At 44.5% G+C, this 24,790-nt stretch overlaps 1 protein-coding gene and 1 pseudogene across 1 annotated transcript; both read right to left on the bottom strand.

Moving 5' to 3' along the window:
• Positions 1 to 314: 314 nt before the first annotated feature.
• On the bottom strand, positions 315 to 2,626 carry LOC124653139 (annotated as a pseudogene).
• Positions 2,627 to 5,315: 2,689 nt separating this feature from the next.
• On the bottom strand, positions 5,316 to 6,791 carry LOC124682682 (phospholipase A1-Ibeta2, chloroplastic-like). Its single transcript, XM_047217324.1, has one exon. The coding sequence runs from the start codon at positions 6,789 to 6,791 to the stop codon at positions 5,316 to 5,318; it is 1,476 nt and encodes a 491-aa protein (XP_047073280.1).
• Positions 6,792 to 24,790: the final 17,999 nt, after the last annotated feature.

The following is a 24,790-nucleotide window of genomic DNA, read 5'->3' as shown; positions in this document are numbered from 1 at the left end:
TACAGATCCAGGTGGCGCATTTTATTTCATCTTGCTACTTACATGTCAAGTCTTAGATATGCTCGAGTAGTGCACTGTTCTTGACGTCCATCAAAAGGGAATTGATGCCCTAACTAGAAGTAGCATACTCTCTCTTTCACGATGTATGTTTCTAAAGCATATTATAATTAAATTTGTTCAAGTCAAAAAATTCACGCAACGTAGACTCCACAAAACGACCTGAAATTACAGAGTGACAGATCCTGTGGCGCATTTTATTTCATCTTGCTATTTCCGTTTCAAAGATAGATAAACAACAGACGAGACTCGTCGTGTTAGGTCAGCCTATTTCCCTTCCAGACTCTAAATCAGACAAGACATCAAGTCAAGTTAGACAATTAAACTCGAATTAGCCAGACCCAACCGGCTGAGTTAAGTCCATGCCATAAACTGGCCGCAACTGGTAGTGCCGAACACAGATGGCACGCAGCGGCTAGCTATACTTCCCGGTCAAATTTGCTAAACAATATCCGCGAGAACAAGGAATGTCACCAACCAGAACTAGTAGGATTAGCCAGTGAACTTAGCCACTTCACATGACGACATGCATGACGCAAAGCTATATATGTACGTGTGAAACGGCCGTGTTATATATGTATTTGTTTACTTGCAGCAAGTCAGCAAGCAATATCTTACTGGACGCAGTCTCTGGTCTGGCATTATAGCCGGCTAACTAAGTGGGGCATGTACTTCCTATTTTCACAAGTGTAAAATCTTTTATATATTTTAAATTTGAACAAAAATGAGTGAACCTAGACACTAAAACGCGCCTAGAAACATGTATTTACAAAGAAAGCTAAATGATCTTACATTATTGAACGGAGAAATTTACTGCAATCAATTGGCATCATAAGTCAAGTACTACTACTTTATTTCCCTCTAGATTTTGGACATCCCTCTTTTTTTGTCAGACTGACAAAGTTCATCAGTAACAAAAACCATGCCTAAATATGTGAGGAAGAGAATGCGATGCTAAAGCAAAAAAGATAAAATAAACTGGTTATTAACAGTACATGTCCATGTTATAAGTTCCAAGAACTAATAGTACAATAAGAACCATGTAAATATGAAGTTGTAGAACAGTCTAGCAGCTGTTTAGGTGAGGCCTTGAGAGTCCCCACCTTCTGCCACAAGCTTTTGACCGGGAGGGGATAGACTGTCAAACTTCACCAAAATTGACCAAGTACCATGACTCCTATCTTTAGTACCAAAATATGATGCCCATATGGGCGCCCAAGGTAAGTTATCATGTAAAATTAATTAGTATAATGTATACACAAATCAAATGATTCTTGAGATTAGTTAAAGGTGCAATGAGATTTGTATTTCCGGTATGTATTCACTAATTAAATGTTGATACTACCTTCAGATGCCCCAAATTTTCATAGTTCACTCACCTAAAGCTAGACATTTACTCATATATCATCAGGGCCTGTCTATAGATTTTGGAGGCCCTAGGGCGAAACGATATTAAGGACCCCTTGTTCACAATAGTGAAGTTATCGCAGGGCAGGGGGCCATTGCCCCCTCCCCCTACTCTAGAATTGTTTTAAAAGATATTTATTTATGCTAAATTTGTATATATTACTTAAAGTTTAAGCATGATTGGTGGTCTGGCCTCTTAACAATCTCCATCACACACGAAAGACTTAAAAAATATTAGTATTGGGCAATAGAAATATTAGAGTAATGCAATAACAAATTAAATAATATTTACATTTGAAAAATCCATGGTCTTCGAAATCTTGAAGAAGACGTTTGAAAATATTTATTTCTATTGATCGAGCAAACTATGCCATGATTCTTATTTCTACCAATAGCTACTTGTGTACACGTGTATATACACATATATATAATATATCTTTAAGATTAATTATGAAAAATTATGAGGGTCGGTGTTGTTCTATAGTAGATTGCATGTTGTAGGCATCGGACGTATGTGTGTACTAACTCTGCGATGTAGATGACGCCGACGAATAAGATGCATGTGATGACAACGATGTAGAGGAATGAAGCAGCAGATCGGGTGGTGCCGGCGATGTAGGCGCCGACGAGGCTGGCGAGGTCGATGAATGTGGCGAACATAAGCACCATCACCTTGGAGGCTCGGCCTCCCCGTGGTAGAAGCGCTCGCTCATGAGCAGCACCATGATGACCAGCGAGGTCACGAACGCCGTCACGTTGAAGTAGTAGAAGAGGACGTAGCGCACCCAGTGCTGGTCCGGAGCACCGGGTTGTCGGCGCGGTGCCTGTCACTGTTGTCCTACCAGAACCCGCCGGGCGGGTTCAACCCTGCCTTTTATGCCGCCGAAGCCGCCACCATCGCGAGCACCATGAGCCAGCCACGCATCTCCTGGAACCACTTCTTCCGCTCCGCCTGCGGGTCCTCGGCCTCCTCCTCCTCCTTCTTGGCCGCTGCCTGCTGCAGGAGCAGGAAGCCCTGGAACGACGCGGCGGCGCCCGTGCCGGCCGGCGTGATGAGCACCAAGATTATGCGATTGCCGGAGGCGGTGATCACCAAGGGGGCAGTGTCGCCGGGAGCCGCGTCCACGACGGGGACGGCCCGGCCTTCTTCCCGCGAAGACATTGCCGTGCTGATCGTCGGGTCCAGGACACGCGCCTGGCATATTATATACAACTGCTTGGAAATGCATTGTTGTAGAAAAAGGAATAGTTGAAATTTCATGCAGTAGATTATATTTATAACCATGTCGGGAAACTATGGCAGAATGTGAGTCAGAATAAGGCTGCGTTGACATTGGGATGGATTATGACAAAGGTTTCTCAACCAACTTTTGGCTATCTTACCACTTAGATAACCAACTACTGCATATTATGGCTATTTGTAACAATGAATTATGTTATAAATTCAAGATAACTTAGTTCAGCAACCTCAAAGTGAGCCTGATGTTCTTACAAATAATAACTAGATATACTATAGTACCAAATAGTACATGGTAGGAAATTTGCTGTGGGGCTTTTTGCCTCACAGTCCTGCTTCAAAAAAAAAAAAGTACATGGTAGAGATACAAGAGCAGTCTCCAGCGACCATAAAACAAACTTCAACAGAAATGAGAAAGTCATCAATGTCTTCAAACAGTTTATTTTTCAGATAAATAATCTTGTATTCTTCTGAAGGCAGCCCCAACAAAATAACATAGAGGCCAAACAATAAACAACGTAAATACCAATGAGGGTTCTCCAATAACTATGTTTTTGAGCTGCAACACAAAAACCAGGAGCTCAACACAGACATTTAAGTAATTGCCAAACATCAGCGAGAGTGCCAACACTAGCATTTCAGGGGAAAATAGCTTAATTGCCCTGTTGCCGTTGCCTAGAAGCTGATGGTGTGAACCACCATTATCGAAGGACGTAGCATCCGAGATAAATCTTGCGAGGACCATCCTACTCATGACAACCATGAGAGATATTCTATTCGCCGAGGCAAGATTAGAAAAAACATACCTGTAGAAATTTAATCTTCCAACATCACCATTGAAGGAAATCTCGGCCGAAGAGCACTTATTGTGGATAATGACGTCTCCATTTATTCTGCGGCCAAAAGGATGACAACTACCAAAATTCTAACCTAATCTATTGAGAGCACTAACTTTATTAAAAACTCCACTCATATATCGTTGTGTTCCATACCCCTCCAAACGCTAGCAAGGTCCATCGGAGGAGAGGGAACCGAAAAATAGAGAAGGTGGAGTTGCAGCGACTAGATCTTATGCATGGAGAGGGCGGTAGGTAGGTATTGGTTGATAACCCTTTTGGTTAGTCTATAACTCTTTGATTGGTCGGCTCCCCTTCCTCAACAGAAAGTCTATAAGTCCTTGATTGGTCGAAATGCCACTCCAAAATCTATCTGGATATTTGTAAATCTTGTAGTATTCTCGGACAATTTTTTTTTTGGCATGCATACTCATGCTTCATGGCAAATTATAAACCAAAGATCTGATGAAGACAAATAATTTCTTTGTACTGCATCCTTTGCAACACTTGTCAATAAGAGAACCTTGTACACCTCTTCTTTGAATGCATCTTTAGCCAAAACTTTTGGTGGACAACTAACTGGATTTGAATGGAACTCTGATCTTGATATACATAGCATGCATGATCTAGGACGCCCAGATAGATACCCAAATTCCTTTTTCATGGACATATTGATCATTACCGGATTCTATGGGAACAAAGATATGATGGAATCTTTAGTGACCTTGCACCCTCTCTGCCTAGATGCATAATTAGATTTAAGGCCTTCTTTTCCCTCAATATGCATAGAGCAAGGCCTAGCCTTAGAGAAGGCATGCAAGCTTGTCATGATACTCTACATGTAAAATATAAAATGATTCAGTAGAGAGTTTTTTCTACTGTATTTGTGTCAAAAAAAAACTTCATCTTTTGGTTGCTGTCTAATCCTTAATATTTAATCGTGCATGAACATATTCAAACCATATACTACCTTCTGTTCAAAATAATTGCTCAACAATAAATGCGTCTAAACAAGTTTTACTGGTTAGATACCTCTATTTTTATGTAATTATTTTAAACTGGACGGAGTATTAAAAGCTCTTGAAAAACCTAAACTCATATAGTAATAAATAAAATCATCAAAAGGAATTTCCCCTGATTTTTTTGAGATAAATTACCCCTGATTTTAATCTCACAGATTACCTTTTATTGTTTGGCAATCAGTACCATATATATTTAAAATAATAAATAGTACATGGTAGACAAAAATGAGCTGTCTCTAACAATTACAAAATAAAGTCTAAAAAATATAAGCAAATCTTCGAGATCTTCAAACCTTTTTTTAAGACACAATCTTATACTTTTCTAAAGGCAGCTAAAGATAAATAACGAACCATATACATGTAAATACCAACAAACGTTCTCCCATACAAAGTATTACCCATCTCATAACATGGAATCTATAATGAATCGCCTTTTCACACGCAAGACAACACACAAACATACTTTCTCCGATCCATATTAAATATCGCTGATTAGTACTGTACTATAACTTTGTACTGAAACAGCTACCGGATGTACCAATTAATCTACAAATCTTTTGCTGCGCAAGTCTTCTTCCTGACTTCATGTACCATACCAATTCTGTGTTCGCTGGTCGAAGAAACGCTTCATCATGTTTACTTGGTAAAACCTGAGACCGACTATTCTACCCCTTTTTCCCGCCGCGAACAAACGACCAAACCAAGTAACCAACACCCATCGCCGACATTTCCTCCGACGTCGGTCAGTCGTCGTCGTCAGTGCACGCACTCAAGCACGGGGCTCTGCGGCGCGCTGAGACGGCCGAGCGGCGAGCCGGGCATGTCAACAGCATCGAGCCGGACGCGCATGTCCACCGCCTTGCTGATGTAGAGCTGCTTCACGTTGGCGCCCTGGTTCTTGAGCAGCCGCAGGATGCTGCGCTTGGCGTTGGCGCGGAAGGGGCAGTGCGAGCCGAGGAAGCCGTCGACAAGGTGGATGTACGCCTCGAGGTCGTGGCAGCAGCCGGCGTCCGCGTCCGGACGGAGGTACGGGGACGCGCGGCTGTCCAGGCGGAGCTCGCGGCCGACGTCGGCGTACCACCGGCCGCCGGGGCGTGGCGGGAGGTGCGGCACGACGTCGTGCGTGTTAACCACGCGGAGCACGCGCGCGCCCCGTGCCTCCACGCGCTCCGCGAACGCGCGGTTCCCGACCCGCGGCCCGCCGAATGAGAACACCGCCACCGGTGTCGGCGCCTCACCGTTGCCAGCGAGCTCGTCGGCAATCAAAACCGCCAGCGCAGCCCCCAGGCTGTGCCCCGTTACCGTGATGCTCACCTCCTCGCCCTCGTACTTTTTTAGTAGCCTGCGGACTTCGGATACGACCATCTCCGACAAGCTCGGCGAGCCGTCACCGGCGGTTTTATAGAGGTTCCAGAACCCACATTCCACCTTCGCGGCGGAGGCATCGCCCGTCGTGGATGCGGCTGCGTCGGTGGCCGGGACAAGGCCGGCGCGGAAGTTCTCGGCCCACTCGAGGACCGTGCAGGTGCCACGTAGCGCGATGACGATATCGCGGCGGCCCATGCGGCGGACCTCGTCTTGGTCCTCGCACACGGCCACGTAGCCGACGAGGCTCGTGCGCTGCGCGGCGCACGGCGCGGCGAGCGCGAGCAAGGTCGGGAGGCCCACGGACGAGGTGGCGAAGAGCGGCGCCGTGACGCGATAGGCCGCGTCCTGGAGCGGGACGCGCACGGCCTCAGCGTCGTCCGGCGCGGCGTCGGGGCGGGAGAGGAACGCGCCGTACGCGGCGTCGACGAACTCCCCGTAGCGGACGATCTCGCGGCGGAGGTCCGGGTGAAGCGGGTCGAGCAGGCCGCGCCAGCCGTCCGCGCCGTGCAGCCGCTGCCACGCCGCCGCGATGTCTCCGCGCGGTGACGGCCCATCGGGCGGCACCGGCAGGAACAGACGCGGTGACAGGTTCACCTGCTCCTCACCGGCTGCGGTTTCGCCCCTGGCCCGCTTGAGGAACGACGGCAGCCGCAGCAGCGGCGCCTGTCGCCTCCTCCGCACCGGCTGCAGAGGCGCGGGAGCACTCCCGCTGGTCTCGACGGCGCCGCGGTTCCGGAAGAGATGCTCGAGGTTGCCAAGGTGCGACCTGTTGCTCGGCGCCAGGACGGAGACTCTGGCTGCTGCGTGCGTGGGGTTCACCGCTGGCCGGAGCAGCGATGTTGGCGCCGCCACGGCGGAGGTCATGCAAGGCAGTGGTGGCCAGGACAACGGAGCGGCATACAGGTAAGCCGAGTACGTCCAAGTAGCGGCAGCGTGGGGCGATCGGAAGCGATGAGCTCACAGCGTAGCTTTTTATAGCTACTCCGTAGGTGAAAGCTGTATGGGCGACTGGTGGATTGCGTCCGTCAACGGCGCGGAAACTTCGTGTGTTACGATGATCAGAAGAATGGTTCACATCACCAATGTCAAAGTCTCCATCTGCGCACCGTCCTCAAAAACTACACCCATCGTACATTTTTATGATTTTCCATGAACGCAGATTAGTTTCATCTTCATATAAATATGTTACCTAGTAAAAAAAATGTGTTTTTCTTGCACAAAACCTTACTCCATTGCTTAGTTCAATATTCAAAATATTACATCTCAAAGACTACACGTATGGTCGATACATGAATCAACCAACAAAAAATGGCAAGCATAAAAAGTATAAGCATAATTCAATCTGCTCCTGCTAACTAGTAAGCTTCAATCAGCAGACGGTTGGATCTAGTAGCCATAAATTTTCGCTAGTCTGACGGTGAAAGGAAGAATCAGAGCCCAATCTAGTGAGAAGGCATACTGATAACCTGAAAAAAATGGTAGACTTGCCTCGTTAAAAATGATATTATTTTAGCATTTTTATATTGATCAACATAAAGGTGAAACCACAATCTACATTCCAGCTTTACTGTTCTTGCCAATACCATTTAGCAATTTACAAACATATTTGTAATATTGGTGCGGTCGTGTGATATTATATGTAAAGAAAATTATGAGCCAAAGGGGTTTCATAAATGAATATGAAAAACTTACGTTGAATGGTTTCCTCAGAATAAAAAAACACTTTTTTATTTTCATTCCATTTACGTTTAACAAGATTATCATTTGTGAATAAACTTTTCTATGAAGGAATACATAAATATCTTAATCTTAAGTGGGATCTTTAATTTCCCTAAGTATTTCCATGGAAAGTTATGATGTCTATCCGTGTATCTTCGTACATAGATTTCACAGAAAAACGTGTGTAGTAGACTCAGGCATTATGATTTTTTTTGTGACAAAGCTAATAATTCTACAATTTTTGCACGTCAACTTCAAATGAGTTACATATATTAATTAATAGTAAGCTAGAAAATATACACTTATAAAGAAAATACCGTTAGAAATGTCAAAGTGAAACCGTACGTTCTATTTTTTCCATAAGAAAAATCTAGCTTTGACTACAAATAAATAAAAAGTATTCTCACAAGGTCAATATAGTACCTATTAGTCATGATTTTTCTTGGCAATATATAATTCTGTATTTGTTCACTAATTTGTGCGCATACTAGATGTAATGGTCAAAATACTTTATTGGCTGCTACGACATGACTATAGTTTCAGAATCCAGCCCCTCAGAAATGAGCGTTACTGCTAGTGCTAGTTAACTTCATGGTGATCGAATCGGTTCGTTCCAACATGCACCTTTCTGTGATCTTGTGCAGATCCAGTAAACAGCGGTAGTTGTTACTTGTTAAACAAAGATTCATTCTCTAGTCAAAATCTGCTCAACAGGTACCTTTCAAAAGACGTAACCAGCTGCTTGGCTAGCAAGTCTCCATGTTCTAACTGGATTTCCTATCTTATTTGTACTTTTCATCCCTCCCTGTCTCCTATGAATTCTTCGCTTACACGTCCATGGCATCACTGCCTTTCCAGCTAAGGCCTGCAAGATAGTAAGACTATACACTTCTTGGTATTACTTTTCAAGATTTAAATACTAACTGGAAGAGGAATTTTAGTCCGATAACACTACAGAGTACCAACTTCCACGAAACTTTTCTGTTTGAATTTGTCATGTCGATGCTTTACACAGTTTTGATATGTTCTACACTAATCACCAATACAAGATGGCCCATCAGCAGAGAGCGCAGCGTTTCTATGGATCAGGAGAAGGCCTGAGAACGCACGAGCCTCCACAAGCTTACACTTTTGATTAATTTGAACGTACGTACTGATGAACAAAATGCATAAGGTACGTCCTGCCTAGGACTTTCTGTGTCCAGCCAGAGAGGTTCCGGTTCTCCTAAAATGCGTGCTTTAGTCCTAGTTGATCCAATGCGGAAGTTTTCTACGAGATGCTATGCATTTTACCAAATCAAAACCATATATAATAATGCATTTAACAATTAGCTTCTCATTTTTTAGATTTTTTTTTGAAATTTCCACTGTAAAATGCTACTACCTCTGTTCCTTTGTGTTTTGAACTGACTACCTCCGTTTCCAAATAAAATATGTTTCGGCAGTTCAAATAACAGGGGTGTACCACAGACTAACTAACAAGAGATAAGGCTCCTTTTTTAATGCCACTTTTGTTTTTTTACCATGGTCCCTTTTAGCTTGTTGTAACAAAAAAGAAACAATATAACACATTTTCTATTCTCCGTTGCACGTTATTCTGCCTCGCAATATGTGCATATATCACACATATTTCGGTCTTGTTTACACAGGGTTATAAGTCTCTTGTATGTTTTGCTAATGTTGAGGTCTCTGCTATATATAATTTTTGTGTATTTGACTATGTAAAAATGATACTGTGCTTGGCGGTAAGGAAGTACACCCAGAGGTAGAAAATATTTATCATATACTCATGTATTATATGGAACTTACTCCATAGCATTGCATGGCAGCGCTTAGAAGGTTATTGAAGTGTCGTTTAATTTAGACCACTAATGTGCGAAAACTGCAAACGGAGACCGAGCTACATGTAGCCTTTTGTTTTAAAAAATTCAGAAATTATAGTTTTATGTTCCAAAAAAATCTGAAAAACAATCATGCATGTAGACAATGACGAAATCTACAAACGGGCAAAATCTCAATGTGACATTCTTTGTATTGTAGACTACACAAAAATGACAAAACCTGACAGGTTTTATAGTTTTGAAATGTGCACTATTCACTATTCTCATATCCACACATTTATCATTTTTGTGTAGCCTAAAGTATTAACAATTTCACATTGAGATTTTGCATGTCTGTAGATTCAATCATTGGCTACATCAAGGATTTTTTTCCATTTTTTAAAAAAATTTAAAAATATAATTTTCAAATTTTTAAAATAAAGAGCTACATGTAGCTCGGTCTCCATTTGTCCACTTACTTGTGTACTATGCTAAACACATCCTCGGCTACATGCAGATAAAGTTGAGACATCTTTTAGGGAACGAGGGAGTATGTATTTTCATATGTGACGGGTCACATGCTCTGATTCACGCCCAATTTGCCTTTTTTACTTGACACTAATTTTGTTTTGACTATGCATAAAGTTTGAGATGTGTATGTATCATTGATACAGAGTCCGGAGCCGGAAGTAGATAAACACTCGTATTATTTCAAATGAAACGACCTGCTGCTACTCTGAAGGCTAGTCTTCGGGAGATAGTTTCCATGTGACTATGCCCAGGGGACTATGTCCACAATATTAGTATGACTTTAAACTATAGTCTTACTTGGACTGTTCACATAGATTTGTCCTAGACAAACATATAAGTAATGAATATTCTTGTCTGGAGCCTACGCAAAGAGGAGCCATGCGTAAGGCATACACGTATTAGTCCACTCAAAGAGCTTGAGTTCGTCTCGTAATTAAAATAGTGTTTCAACCAAGCTGGCTAGCAGCCATACGCCGAAGCGTACGGATTTTTAGACGATAATAGAGTGTTCCGGTACGCGTATTCTGCGAAATACTATTGCAGTTAGGGTATAGATTTAAACTAGATATATAGTGCTATCGCGGAAAAATGTGGGACGCTGCTTGGAATCCTACTTGCAGCTGTTGCTAGGTCAGCAGTTGGATTCGCCTATATCATGTTTGTGCTTCTAGCATGGTACTCCCTCCGCTTTGTTTTTATAAGATGTTTAGGTCTTTTGAAGATTCACTGCACGGAGGGACGTTGCTTGGAATCCTACTTGCAGCTTTAACTATTTCAGCAGTTGGATTTGCCTGAATCATGTTTGTGCTTCTAGCATGGTGGTACTCCCTCTGTTTGTTTTTATAAGACGTTTAGATTTTTTAAATATTCATTCATTTTTACGTGTCTAATCTATTTTTAAGGTATAGATTTACTTCTTTTAGTTTGTATCTAGTTAACTTTCAAAATATCTAAAACATCTTATATTATTGCACGGAGGGGTACATGGCGACCCGCACTGTTCGCTAGCGATTTATGCAGATCGATGCGGTGGCTTGCAGAGCCCAGCGGCTGGCTAGTAATCTTGATTCACTACAGGAATGGCGACATACGCCGACGGCCGTGGCGTACGCCGACGGCCAAATGTCGGGGCCGTCGGCGTATGGCCCGGCACGGCCAGCCAGCCCGTCGATCCTCGGCGTATCATTGCCGTCGGTGTAGCGAAGTCTACGCCGAGGGCAGCCCTCGGCATATATTTGGCCCTAGGCGTAGACAGGGCTACGCCGACGGCCACCCTAGGACCATTTTTTAAATTTGTCTAATTTCTAAAAATCATAACTAATTCATATGATGTCAGAAAAATGCGTATGAGGTATCAAAATGTTCAGAAAAACATCCTCTATCCGTTTATGTTAAAATCATGCATATTTTAATCATGTACAGTACCATTTTAATATAGAAACAATTCAATCACTTTCTTATATGTCCTCAGGTTCCCGTTTTAGACAGATGGCAATTTAAACGAAGTCAGAAAATCTCGCGGAGTCGCATAACATCATTTTATGTGTCCTAGTAACCACTCCAAAAGATGGAATTGGGATACGGCAATTATTTTAGAAAACCCTTTACGAACAGGGCTATCAAGTCCGGAGTTCTATGGCTTTTAGGGCAAATGAGTAGGAAACGGCCCGTGACACCGCATAGTTTGTCGGAACGAGGCCATATTTGGCACGTGCGTGGTCCCTGGGGTGGGAAGCAAGGCCCCGGGAACGGATTTCCAATCCGACCCATGGGTGATGGTTTTTTCATTTTCGGGGCGCCAAAACGGGTTTTTTTTGTGAAGTAACTACATGGGGCATATTTTAGTATTGCGCGAGACCTCCGCCTAGTGGTAGGACACCGCCTTCGCACCACATATCACATGCCATATGTGTGCGCTAGCTATCTGGGAATCCATGCGGCTTCCTACGGTGTCCCGCCGAATCCGCTGGAAAGTGATCGGATTTGAACCAGGGCTACACTTTTCGTCGCTCAATAAATTCCGGGAAAAATGTTATTAGGTCTATGACACATCACTTTATGTGCGAATTTTTTTCCGTTTAGCGCGATGGCAAACAGGTGCACCAGCAGCGCCCGGTACGGCCATACCGCATCTCCGTGGGGGCCCGTTTTGGCCAAATGGCAATTTAAACGAAGTCAGAAAATCCCACGGAGCCGCATGGCGTCATTTTATGTGTCCTAGTAACCACTCCAAAAGTCGGAATTAGGATACGGCAATTATTTTGGAAAACCCTTCACAAACAGGGCTATCACGTCCGGAGTTCTATGGCTTTTAGGGCAAATGAGTAGGAAACTCCCCGTGACACCGCATAGTTTGTCGGAACGAGGCCATATTTGGCACGTGCATGGTCCCTGGGATGGGAAGCAAGGCCCCGGGAGCGAATTTCCAATCCAACCCATGGGCGATGGTTTTTTCATTTTCGGGGTGCCAAAACGGGTTTTTTTTTGTGAAGCAGCTACATGGGGTGCATTTTAGTATTGCGCGAGACCTCCGCGTAGTGGTAGGACACCGCCTCCGCACCGCATATCACATGCCATATGTACGCGCTAGCTATCCGCGAATCCTGCGGCTTCCTGCAGGTGTCCCGCCGAATCCGCTAGAAACCGACCGGATTTGAACTAGGGGTACACTTTCCGTCGCTCAATAAATTCCGCAAAAAATGTTTTTAGGTCTATAACACATCACTTTATGTGCTAATTTTTATCTGTTTAGCGTGTTGGCGAATGGTGCACCATTTCGCATCTTCCGAGGGAGCCGTTTTGACCACATGGCAAATTGGGCGTCATATTTGGATTCCTCTAATTTTTAGGTTCAAATGATGATATGGATGTTATATTTAGATTCCTCTCATTTTTCTGATCGATTTAGACATATTATTTGTGGAATTTCGATTTTCCGATTTAAAGATATTAATTATTCCATATTAAATATTAAATAGAAAAAGGACCAAAAATAAAATTATTTTATTGTTATTTGAATTCAATATTATTATTACTTATATATTCATTGTTGTCTACTTAAGTAATTGTTTGGGATTCAAAAATAAAGAGGTGTGCATCTCGGTTCAAGGGTTAATAGGGTTGATATGCTATTATTATCAGCAAGAGGTGTCAATTCTTTAATGGAAGCTCATCCGAATGAAACCAAGAAGTTAAGCGTGCTGAGCCTGGAGTAGTGTGAGGATGGGTGACCGACTGGGAAATTTAACCATGATTGTAATTTGACCTAAAATTAAGTGTACTTAGAGTTAAATATGTATTGGGTGAAAGATAAACAAGTAAAAAAAAGAAAAAAAGAAAAAGAAAAGAAAAAATGGTGTAAAAGAAATTAAAATTTTAAAAAATTTAAAAGTCTATGCCTAGGGTTTTGCCGTCGGCATATAGAAAAAATAATTTTTTTTTTGAAATTTTTTTTTTGAAATTTTTTTGGAAAAAGGAAATTTGTATTTTTTAAAAATCTATGCCGAGGGTTTTGCCGTCGGCGTAGGGCCGGGCTACGCCGACGGCGATAGTGGCTTTGCCGAGGGAGTTATACGCCGAGGAGCTACGCCGAGGGTGGCCCTCGGCATAGCCTACGCCGACGGCCAAAGTAGGCTATGCCGAGGGTTCCTGGCCCTCGGCATATCGCCACATTCCTGTAGTGATTATGCAAATAGCCGGCATATTGAACTCTGGGATTATACTGCAGCCACGGTTTTTCTTTCTCTCACAATTTAAAAGTGCCCTAAGGTTGGTTTTCGCATTAACGGACAGAGATTGTAAGTTGTTTTCACAAATTTCCATGATTTTGTAGGAAGCTGTTTTTGTCTCACGGAAAGGAGCAATGGATATATCCTTTTTTCATTTGAAACGAGAAAAATGTGATCGCTCTCATGAGGGTGACATAGATGGCGACCCAAACTCTAGCCAGCGCCGCCACCCCTCCCCTTCTCATTCTCTCTATCTCCCCGTTGTCGCCGGAGGACGCTGCCAGCTAAGTTGGCACGGCGGATGGCGTCGCTGGTTAGATCTAGCCTCATGATACTTACAGCTTTTTTTCTTGGTCGATATTTCCAACATATTGCTGGAAACCTGTTTTCCGGGTTAGCGCCTAGAAAATATACTAACGGACGGACTTTACCGGTACCTAGATGGTTTTCTCAAATTCAAAGATTTATAGAAGTTTTGCAAAAATTTATAAATTGTGTTTGGCAATTCTCTTGCGGTATTTTGGGTATTTCCGGTTTCCGTAAATACCGCTGCCCACTGGTATTTTTGTCCTTACATACCCTGAGAAAAAAAAAACCTTCGTATGATAGACCACGAGGCCTGATAGGCTCCATCTGATTGTTTGTTGCTGTTAAGTAGGTGCGATTTTTCGGGCCCCATTTCGCTAATCACAATAAGTATTCGTCTTTCCATTCCTGTTTTCAGCTATTTGAAATTAGGCTGACAATACCATAGGAAGGCCAAATTTTGCTGTTTCCCACCAAGAAAAACAACACATGCTTTGCAGATTACGAACTCACATAACCATGTGTGCTCTGACGACAAAGACGAGGTACTCCCCGCAAGAAGATAGCAGTGGAGAGCAATCGACCGCTCCAAGACCCGATCAAATTCGAAGAACAAAGACGAATACTGATTGGAAGAACAAAATAGCCTTCATTCAGAAGACGAGAAAACAGAGGCGAAGATTGGTGCAGAGGCCGAACGGAACGACGAACGGTCGACCAGATCAAATCAATACGTGGACCATTCAGTTCATGGGGGCCCAAACCCCACGTGGAACAAACCACGAGAGGATCCGGGTGATCCCCAGATGTCACCCTCATCCCGGTAATCCCTCTTCCTATAATCTCTCACGTCTTTCACCCGTTCGGTTAGAAACTGCAGGAGGGGGAGGCCCTGGCGAGGAACTCCGCGAGGCTAAGGGGAACGCCGCCGCCATCCACTCCGTCCTCGCCGCCGCCCACTCCCGTGCTCGCCGCCGTGCACCCCGTCGTCTCCCCGTCCAGCCTGTCCTCGCAGCCGTCCCGTCGTCCCCGCCGGAGGTGCCGTCCCTCCGGCCCCGCTGTAGCCGCCGTCCCTCCGTCCTTGCCGCAGACGCCATCCCTCCGTCCTTGCCGGAGCCGCCGTCACTCCTTACTCGCCGGAGCCACGGTCCTTCCTTCCCCGCCAGTGGTGCATCTGAATCGAGCCAGGCGACCGAGGAGCTCGTCTTTTTTTCCGTCGTACCGATTCGGGGCAGCACACGGGGAACGGTTCCACGGGGTGAGAGTAGATGTTTTTAAACCCGGCGATTTGGACGGGATTGGGGTGGTTTCGGCCGGGATGGGATTCCGGCCGGGTTTAACCGAACACGTTTCTTAGCAGGGTCTGGGATTGATCCCGGTCAGGCCGATCCCGGCTAACCCGCGGGGTTTTGGTCCGAATCCCGGCCGGGGAGGGACCAACCGAACAAAGCCTCAGGAGAGGAGAGGAGACACGGGTGTTGAAACCCTGTGGCGGGTAGGGAACTGTATTTGATTTGTCTTCCAAGAGCCGAGGTACATTGCCGGCCGAGCTGGCATGATACCGGACCCGATAATCCTAGACGTACGGATCATTTGCCTACGGAAAGACTTACGGACTGACGTGGAACGTCCTGGTTGGTTTGGTTTGGATTCTTTGCTTAAAAATTGGAAACTGCTTCCCTGCGTGCTGTGCAATCGTGAGCCCGTAAGTGGTTTCGGTAAAGAAAATATTCGTAGGTGTAGCATTCATAGACTCTAAGCCAACAATTGCATAACCGTACCTCCTTCCGTCGGTGATAGCGAGTTGGGTTAGGTTAGCCCTCGAAGATCCATATTGATTGTACCCTTGTACTCGTTGAAAGGGTATATGGTATATGTACGTATCGGGTTTTTTTTGGCCAACGTCGGATGGATCGATGTGGTCATCGTTGTCGGTTGTCACTTTCCATTATTACGTACCGTGATCAGCTCGTTGCAGCCGCCAGCCCGGGAATCTACGGTCTAGATCTGGTCCGGTGGATATTTGTCCGCCCGATCGCGGCAAGGATCCGGCATCCAACGTTGGCCCGACTCCACCCATCTCACGGCCGCCATTCATACGTAGGGTTTTGATCCCTTCGTCTTGTTGAAGCCGGTCGATCCCTCACCACCGCCATTTCCATGTACCCGGTCAATCGTAGCAGGCGTGGCCGGTTACCTCGGCGATCTCCTATCCTTCCCGCATCCGGTAGATCGTTGGCCGTCCCCGCACGACAACGATACAACGGCGATCGTATGAGTCATCCACCCTCCGCCTGCCCACGGTCGACATACAGGTCGATCCATTGCAAGGTAGAGCAAGAGGTCGTGCGCACCGCCGCCGAGCCCAACTTCCCGTGGTTGTCCAGATTGCCACCGACATCCAGAAGGTTAGCCCTCCGTGTCACACTGTTATTCTCTTCTTATTCCATGTACTTTCTAGGATGTATTGTCGCATGTGTGCTTAGGGTTTAATTTGTTGTTCAAATTTTTATCAATTTTTTGGATATTTGTTTTGTTGATCTGCATTACACAATGAATTCTAAGCCGATTTTTTTTTATGTTGGTGCATGAACACATGGTTCTATTACACAGTTCCGTTGATGAACGGTTCTATGGCTTCTGGGATTGACAATGAGAAAGTAACTATGGACGTTGATGACTCAAGATGGGAGGATTTTGATATGTCATCTTGAGAAGATGAAGATGAAGTACCGTCTGATGATGATAATAGCATTTTTGGTGATCCTGTAGCTGAGTCTTATAAGGTGAGTCACTCACCTTTTCATATTTCATTCGTACAGTATTGGAATATCTTGCTCTTGAATTTTGCCTCCTTGTTGCAAATTTTGTAGATGGATATTGATGATGAAGATACCATAAGTGATACAGATGGTGAATCCACCTCGGAAAATACGAGTGATGTATGTTTTCTTTTTTTTTCTTACTTGCCTTCTTCCAGTTAAAGTTGAATATACATGTAATTTGCTATTTTCCTAAATTTGAAGTAGTGTAGACCTTATTTGAACGTGCTTCGAGTAAGACAATAGTTTGCTTCCACATGATAATACATTGGTTTCAGAGTAATTCTTTTTTTTCCCAGCAAATTCATGCTTTTGTATGCTGATGAGTTTGCTTCTATGGTAAATTAAGCTTGCTTGCTTTTAATATACAACATCTCTGATGTAGGTATTTCCCTTTTAGAAACAACCAGACTACAATTTCTTCTAACCAAATACAAACTTCCCTAACCTCGAAGATGCGAGCGGCAAGATCGAGATACGTCTGCGCCTCCATCACGTGGACATGCATGGGCTCGCCTCCATCACGTGTACCATGAAGTTTTTCCGTCTTCTGTGGACATGCATGGGCTCGCCTCCATCACGTGTCCGATGAAGTTTTTTCGTCTTCTGTTGCTCGCATGCAGGTGGAAAAAACGGGTGCATGCGTCCCCCAGTCGTAGCCAAAGAATATCATCAACCTCAGTAACAACGCACTCACTCTCGGTGATTATGTTGTGCATGATCACGTAGGCATTCATCACCTTTCCCGAAGTAGACCATGTTAGAGCAAAGTACCTAGTAATACCAAAACAAGCTTGGAGCACACCGAATGTCCGCTCGACATCCTCTACAAGCTTCCTTGCACTATGAGAATCAAGCTATCTTCTCCATAAAAGGATGGAAGATTGTTTTCACAAATATAGTGTATGAAGGATAAATACCATCAACTAGATAATATCCTTTAATGTACATGTGGCCGTTAATCTCATAGTTAATCCCAGGAGCATGCCTTCAACAAGTATACCAAAGATTGCTAAGTGCCATAGCACATTGATGTCAGAAAACATACCAAATTCACATATCATAGTCTGCCACAGCTTCAAGCACCAGAGTACACTCTCCCATGTAACCATTATACATCCCTTGCTAACTCAACAGACAATTATTTCAATCCCAATGCATACAGTTGATGCGTCCAAGCATACCTAGAAATCTTCTCGCTATATTTTGTGCCAATATTCGATTTATGTCTTATTCACTGGGTGCCCTCAGATAATGTGGCCCAAACACTGCCACCACCGCCCGGAAAATTCTGTACATGGTCTCAAAATCTGTGGACTCAGCCATGCGTATATAATGATCATGGACATCTGCAGTTTCTCCATACGCAAGACACATGAAGGTAGCCATGCATTTCTTACCAGAAACCATATAGTCCAGTGAAGTCTTTCTTGCCGAGGAAACATGAATCGTACTCCCACACACCTTGCAAAATCTTTAGAAACGTGTCTTTGTTCATATGAAAGCGTCGCCAAAAGGTTTTGGTCACATGTGTTGTGTCATTCTTGAAATAGTCGACTTCAAACATCTCAGCTCCCGCCAACCGGTGGCGGTCAATGTTCTTCCTCTTCACCTTAACTAAACCTCTCGTGCAGGAGGTTGCAGCCTCGCCCATAGGCGAAGAAGAGAGACGATGAGAAGGGGCCGTTTATTCCTTTCGGATGCGGCCTCGGCCTCCTCTTGAATTAACCGTTGAACCATCATCTCATTGTCGCTATCTATTTCTACGTGTGGCACAACACAGCAATCAAATAACCGAACAATAGCTAATTTTTACAGATAAAAAATGGGGGAAAACACGCACCCACTTAATGCGTCGAACACCTTGCGTGCGTGGCAGCTATGTGGTGGTGTCAGCCGGATTCTTGTGCCGGCGACCCAAGAAACAAACAAATGGCCGGATGCAGCAATCGATGATGCGTCGATCAAATTATTGGGCCGTAGTTCGCACCGACACAGCTTATGGACTCAGGTGTGAGATTTTTTTTGGCCAGAACCCCCCAAAACCTGTTTGAAGATGTGGGCGCTCGGGGTGGGATCCTCTAACAAGCACATGTACGGAAAGGGTACTGTTCCAGCAACAGAATTCTCATGAGTAGGAAGACTAGTAAAGACAGATGTAATCCTACAACGGAGAAAACAAACAGGTTGGCCCAAGGCAAGAGTTTTGCAAGAAAGATGTGGAGCAGGCTATTGTTCATCACGCTGCTAGAACATGGAACGTTCTGACCTGTATGAGGTGATGACTGCTCTTGTTATCATGCACAACATGATTGTTGAGCCAGAGCTTGATGACATCATCCATGATCAACGATGTCAATTTCAGCATAAGTTGGTTGAGCTGCAGCCAATGCAGCAATGGTTGAGGAGTTTCTCCATATCACACCGAGCTCCGTGATAGATACATATCCGTTCATCTTCAAGCGGATATTATTGAGCTTCAGTGGGCATTGTCAGGGCACGAGGATAGTGAGTAGTCATTGCTTAGAATTTAAAATATTTAAATTGTGTTCATATTTATTTTCGGCAATTTTAGTTGTTTGATCATGAATTTTATTTGAACGTGAATGTTGTCGTTTATTTGTTGATTTGGTGTAACAAAGAAATTAATATTATTTATATTGCAACAGTATCATTTTATTCCTATGTATTATTTGAAAAATATGGTGAGAAATAAATAAAAATAGCCAAGTCGAACCAAAATGCATCGAGTCGCTAGGCTTACCCTACCCAAACGAGAATGTCAGGCAAAGAGATTAATTTAATATACACTATCCAATCTAAATGAACCAAAACGGATACTTTTATTGTCTAAAATGTGTTGGGTCGCCGAAGATGCACTAAGTGAGGCAGGTGCGAGACATTTTTTTGGCCATAATCCCCAAATCCTATTTAGGGGCCCTTGAAGGCTCCCGGTGGCATGCTCTAACAGAATTTTTGGCAAAAAGGACCACCTGCCCCAATGAAATGGCAAAAAGGACCACCTGTGAGTGAAAATGGCAAAAGTGCCATGGCGGCACGCTCGCCAGCCGACATGTGGCAGGTGCCGCCGCCGGCTGTGGCGGCAGGCCCTGCCGCCGTGGGCTGTGGCGGCACGTCCGCTCGCTCATGGTCGCCGTCACCCGCCGTTACGCCCGTCGACCGAAGTGGGCCATGCCGCCACAGACAAGGGCGGCACGCTGACGTGGCCCCCTGCCTCCACCGGCTGTGGCGGCAAGTTAGCTGCCGGCCCGACAAACGCAGTAGGCCTGCTGCACTGATTCCCACGAGCACTGATTCCTTCGCTTTTTTGCTGATTGCTTCCCTTTTGTGATGATTGCTTCGCTTTTTTGCTGATTGCAGTAATTTCCCGCCTAATTCTCCCGCTCGATCTGTTCAGTTCTCTATAAAAGCAGCGATCGATGTTATTTGGTACACAGGTCACAAGTCATTATACCTTAGCCAGCATGAGTGTGCCTTGCTCGGACCAGGATTTCAGGCCGATGAAGGGGAAGAATGCAAGCTTGCCACCGGGGGTTACAGCAGAGAGGTGTTGGTGCGGCCGCCTTGCGAAGGTGAAGGAGGTGGTGGATTTTTCCGATAAGTTCGGCATGAAATATTTCATGTGCGCTTATTACGATCATGATCCACCCGCACGTACAAGTTCATCATCCTCGAGGCCTGCGGTAATGTTCTAAAAGCATGATTAAAAATCCTCGAGGCCTGCGGTATGTTTCATTAATTTTTGTTTATTAATCGTATTATTTTTGTTGCAGTCTCCCCCGCCCCTTTGCAACTGGTTTCACTTGATAGACCAGGAGCAGCCGGATTGGGCGCGCCGTGAGGTGGAGGAAAAACAGAGGCGTGCATGGGCAAGGTTCCATGAGGAGGAGCGTTTTGAAAAGGCTATTGCTAATGATAAAGCAGAAAGAGAGAGAAATACAAAAATTAAGGGCAGAGCAAGCTCGAAATCGCGAGGTAAATCAGAAGCGGATGGATGATGAGGCTGCACGTAGGTATGCAGAGGAAGAGGTGCGCAGGGAGGCCCGTGAAGCGGAAAGAAAGAGATTAAGAGAAAGGGCTGCTGAGGCGCAGGCAGCTGAAGAACACGGCGACAAGACTGGAAAATGGCCACGCTGGACGCAGGGCAAATAGAGTGATCTGTTATAGTAACTACGTATTTTAAATTCTGTTTTACTTTCGCGTTGTATCTTAAATTTCGTTGTAGTGATTAGCCGTATTTTAATTTAAGTTATATTTCCAACTTTATTTCGGCAGATGTATTAATAATAAATGTTGATTTCCCGGAAAAAGTTCGCGCGTAAATTTTCCCGCCTAAAGTTCCCACCTTATTTTTTCCCGCCAAAATTCCGCGCCATGAATTCCCGCCAAGATTTCCCGCCTTTTCTCTGACCCGCGTGCTATAAAACCCCTCCCCGGGCATTCATTTGTTGTACACAATCGAAGTCGCCAGAAGATGGCTCCTCGGGGAGATCGTAGTTTTACTGCATCGTATGGCTGCTCCTCTTATCTCCTCTGATACTTCAGTTATGAGTGCCAATAACATAGAAAATGTCGAAGATCTGGTCACGAATGTAAATCTTCTCGTTGAGGTAGGCAAGCTTTTTTTTAAGCACGCAGGTATGTCTGGCCGAACTCCGGTGGAATTACGACAAGAGCTTCTTAGGTTGCAAGCAAGGTTTGAGAAGAAGAAACCGAAGGATGAGAAGGAACAAGAAGAATTTCTAAGGTATCCATATACATGGGCTTCCTCGACGGAGGATGACGAAGAAGTCTTCACGCCTAGGAGCCTGGCTAAGAGCAATGAATATTTCAAGGGAAAAAGCGCTGCATCCGCTTGCGTTGACTCGGACGATGATTTTATGCCACCGAGTAAGAAGGGAAAGGCTAGTTCATCATCGAAGAGCAAGAAGAAGGGAAAAAAGTGAAGCTTATAATGTTACTCGTAGCGTTTATTTTAAGTTGTGGTGTTCGCATTGCCGATGTATCTTCATTTTGGTAGTAACTTAATTTTATGTTGAATTTTTGGCATGTTGATGTATCTTATTTTGAAGTACCTGTTGAATTATTATGCGAAATCATTGAAATATGTCTCATACTTAGGTCATACCTAGATAGAAATAATAATAGTATGTAACGAGTTCGAACATATCAAGCTTGTCGACGACGGCGTGGTGGTCTCGCTTAGCACCAGAAAGCGACAAACGACGTGGTGAACGATGTGGGCGCAAACCTCGGCCGTACTCTTCATCCTCATCATCGGTGCTGGCATCATTGTTCTGTGGTGGAGTTTGTAGTACGTGCTGAGTTTGTGTCGCTGGAGGAATTAAACTTTCTTGTCCGCTCATAATATCAGCAGCAAAGAATTGATTAAATATCCCTTGATTGTCAGGTTGACTATAAGATCTAGCATAATAATCTTGCTGCATATGCTCACGACCCTGTGGTGGGGCCATATTGTGGCCAAAACCAGCTATCATGTTGGGCCAAGCAGGATCAAAAGATTGCTGCGTAAAAATATGAGTTGTCAATAATAGGCATCAATATTTTTTTGTGGGAGAAATTATATATTAAAATTGAATGAACCTGTGGAGGAGGTTGATACGTCTCCAACGTACCTATAATTTCTGATGTTCCATGCTTGTTTTATGACAATACTTACATGTTTTGCTTGCACTTTATGATGTTTTTTATGCATTTTCTGGAACTAACCTATTAACGAGATGTCGAAGGGCAAGTTGCTGTTTTCTGTTGTTTTTGGTTCCAGAAAGGCTGTTCGGACAATATTCTCGGAATTCGACGAAACGAAGACCCAACATCTTATTTTTCCCGAAACCTTCCAGAAAGTCAGAGGGGGGCCAGAGGGGTGCCCTGGGGGCCCCACACGTGTGGGCGGCGCGGCCCAAGGGGGGGCCCCTAGTGTGAGGAGGCCCCGTGGCCCCTCCGACTCCGACTCTTCGCCTATTTAAGCCGTCCTGACCTAAAACAGCGATACCAATTGACGAAACTCCAGAAAGACTCCAGGGGCGCCGCCACCATCGCGAAACTCCAATTCGGGGGACAGAAGTCTCTGTTCCGGCACCCTGCCGGGACGGGGAAGTGCCCCCGGAAGCCATCTCCATCGATGCCACCGCCTCCATCATGCTCCATGAGTAGTTCCCCCATGGACTACGGGTTCTAGCTGTAGCTAGTTGGTATTCTCTCCCCCATGTACTTCATTACAATGATCTCATGAGCTGCCTTACATGATTGAGATTCATCTGATGTAATCGGTGTTGTGTTTGTTGGGATCCGATGGATTGTTACATTATGATTAGTCTATCTATAAAGTTTGTGAAGTTATTGTTGCTGCAATCTTGTTGTGTTTAATGCTTGTCACTAGGGCCCGAGTGGCATGATCTTAGATTTAAGCTCTATACTTATTGCTTAGATTGTATCTACAAGTTGTTTGCACATATTGCTGTCCGGAACCCAAGGCCCCAAAGTGACAGAAATTGGGACAACCGGAGGAAAGGCTGTGATATGAGGATCACATGTTTTCACCAAGTGTTAATGCTTTGCTCCGGTGCTCTATTAAAAGGAGTACCTTAATTGCCAGTAGATTCCCCTGAGGCCCGGCTGCCACCGGCTGGTTGGACAAAAGATGTTGTACAAGTTTCTCATTACGAGCACGTATGACTATATATGGAAAACATGCCCACATGATTAATAATCTTGATGTTCTGTCTTAATGCTATTTCAATCCTATCAATTGCCCAACTGTAATTTGTTCACCCAACACTTGTTATTGGAGAGTTACCACTAGTGTAGATAGCTGGGAACTCCGGTCCATCTTTCATCATCATATACTCGTTCCTATATGACATTGGAAGTAGTATCAACTATTTTCTGGTGCCATTGCTCTCATATTACTGCTACTGCTGCTGTGTTACTGTTACTATTGCTCTCATATTACTGCTGCTTTTACATCACCCCTGTTACTAGTGCTTTTACAGGTGCAGCTGAATTGGCAACTCAGTTGTTAAGGCTTATAAGTATTCTTTACCTCCCCTTGTGTCAAATCAATAAATTTGGGTTTTACTTCCCTCGAAGACTGTTGCGATCCCCTATACTTGTGGGTTATCAGAGGTATATTGTAGCCGAGTCCAGCTTCCATCTCTGACCAGTTAGGTTCAACATGTTGCTGCGTACAAAAAAGTTCGTAAATAATAGCCATATTTTTAAGTTGTGTAAGTGAATATTTGTAAAATATGAACATACGCGAGTGGTGTTGTCGATGTTTGAAGTCTCCCCTTGGGTGTATGAAAATCTTTCCCCGAACGGATTAGTAGAGAAAATATTCTCCTCCTATTTGTAGTGCATAGAAGATGATATATTTGTAAATCTTGTACAAGAACATATGACCATTCATAATTTTAGATGTATCTGATAATACCTGTGTGCCACCATGTGGTGGAGAAATGTGAGCTGATTGTGAGCGATCAAATAGAGATGAGTCGACGCGTGCATATGATGGATTCCGCGTACGCGCCATGCTGCTCGTGCGCGCCATGCTGCTCGTACGCGCCATACTGCTCGTACGCGCCATACTGGGTCTGGACGACGGTGCCTCCGACATGTCATAAGCTCGTGTAACAACATCATCATCTCGAGCGCAACCAAATCTTTTAAGCCCGCTCATGGCCGTATCAAATATACGCCTAATCAGGGATTTTCCTTCAGGGCCATTCACGTTTCGCAGCCGCAACGCATCCGATGCAGACCGGGCGATCTTCCTATATTCGCGTATCTGAAAATAATAACAAAAAGTTGTGAATATTTATTTTAATTGCAATAAACTTATATTTGTAAACAAATGTAGTACCGAGGTTTCGCGATGGTATGATGTTGTTCGTTCA

Source organism: Lolium rigidum, chromosome 1, assembly GCF_022539505.1.
Source record: "Lolium rigidum isolate FL_2022 chromosome 1, APGP_CSIRO_Lrig_0.1, whole genome shotgun sequence".
Taxonomy (NCBI): domain Eukaryota; kingdom Viridiplantae; phylum Streptophyta; class Magnoliopsida; order Poales; family Poaceae; genus Lolium; species Lolium rigidum.
This window is presented reverse-complemented; position numbering and strand designations above follow the sequence as displayed.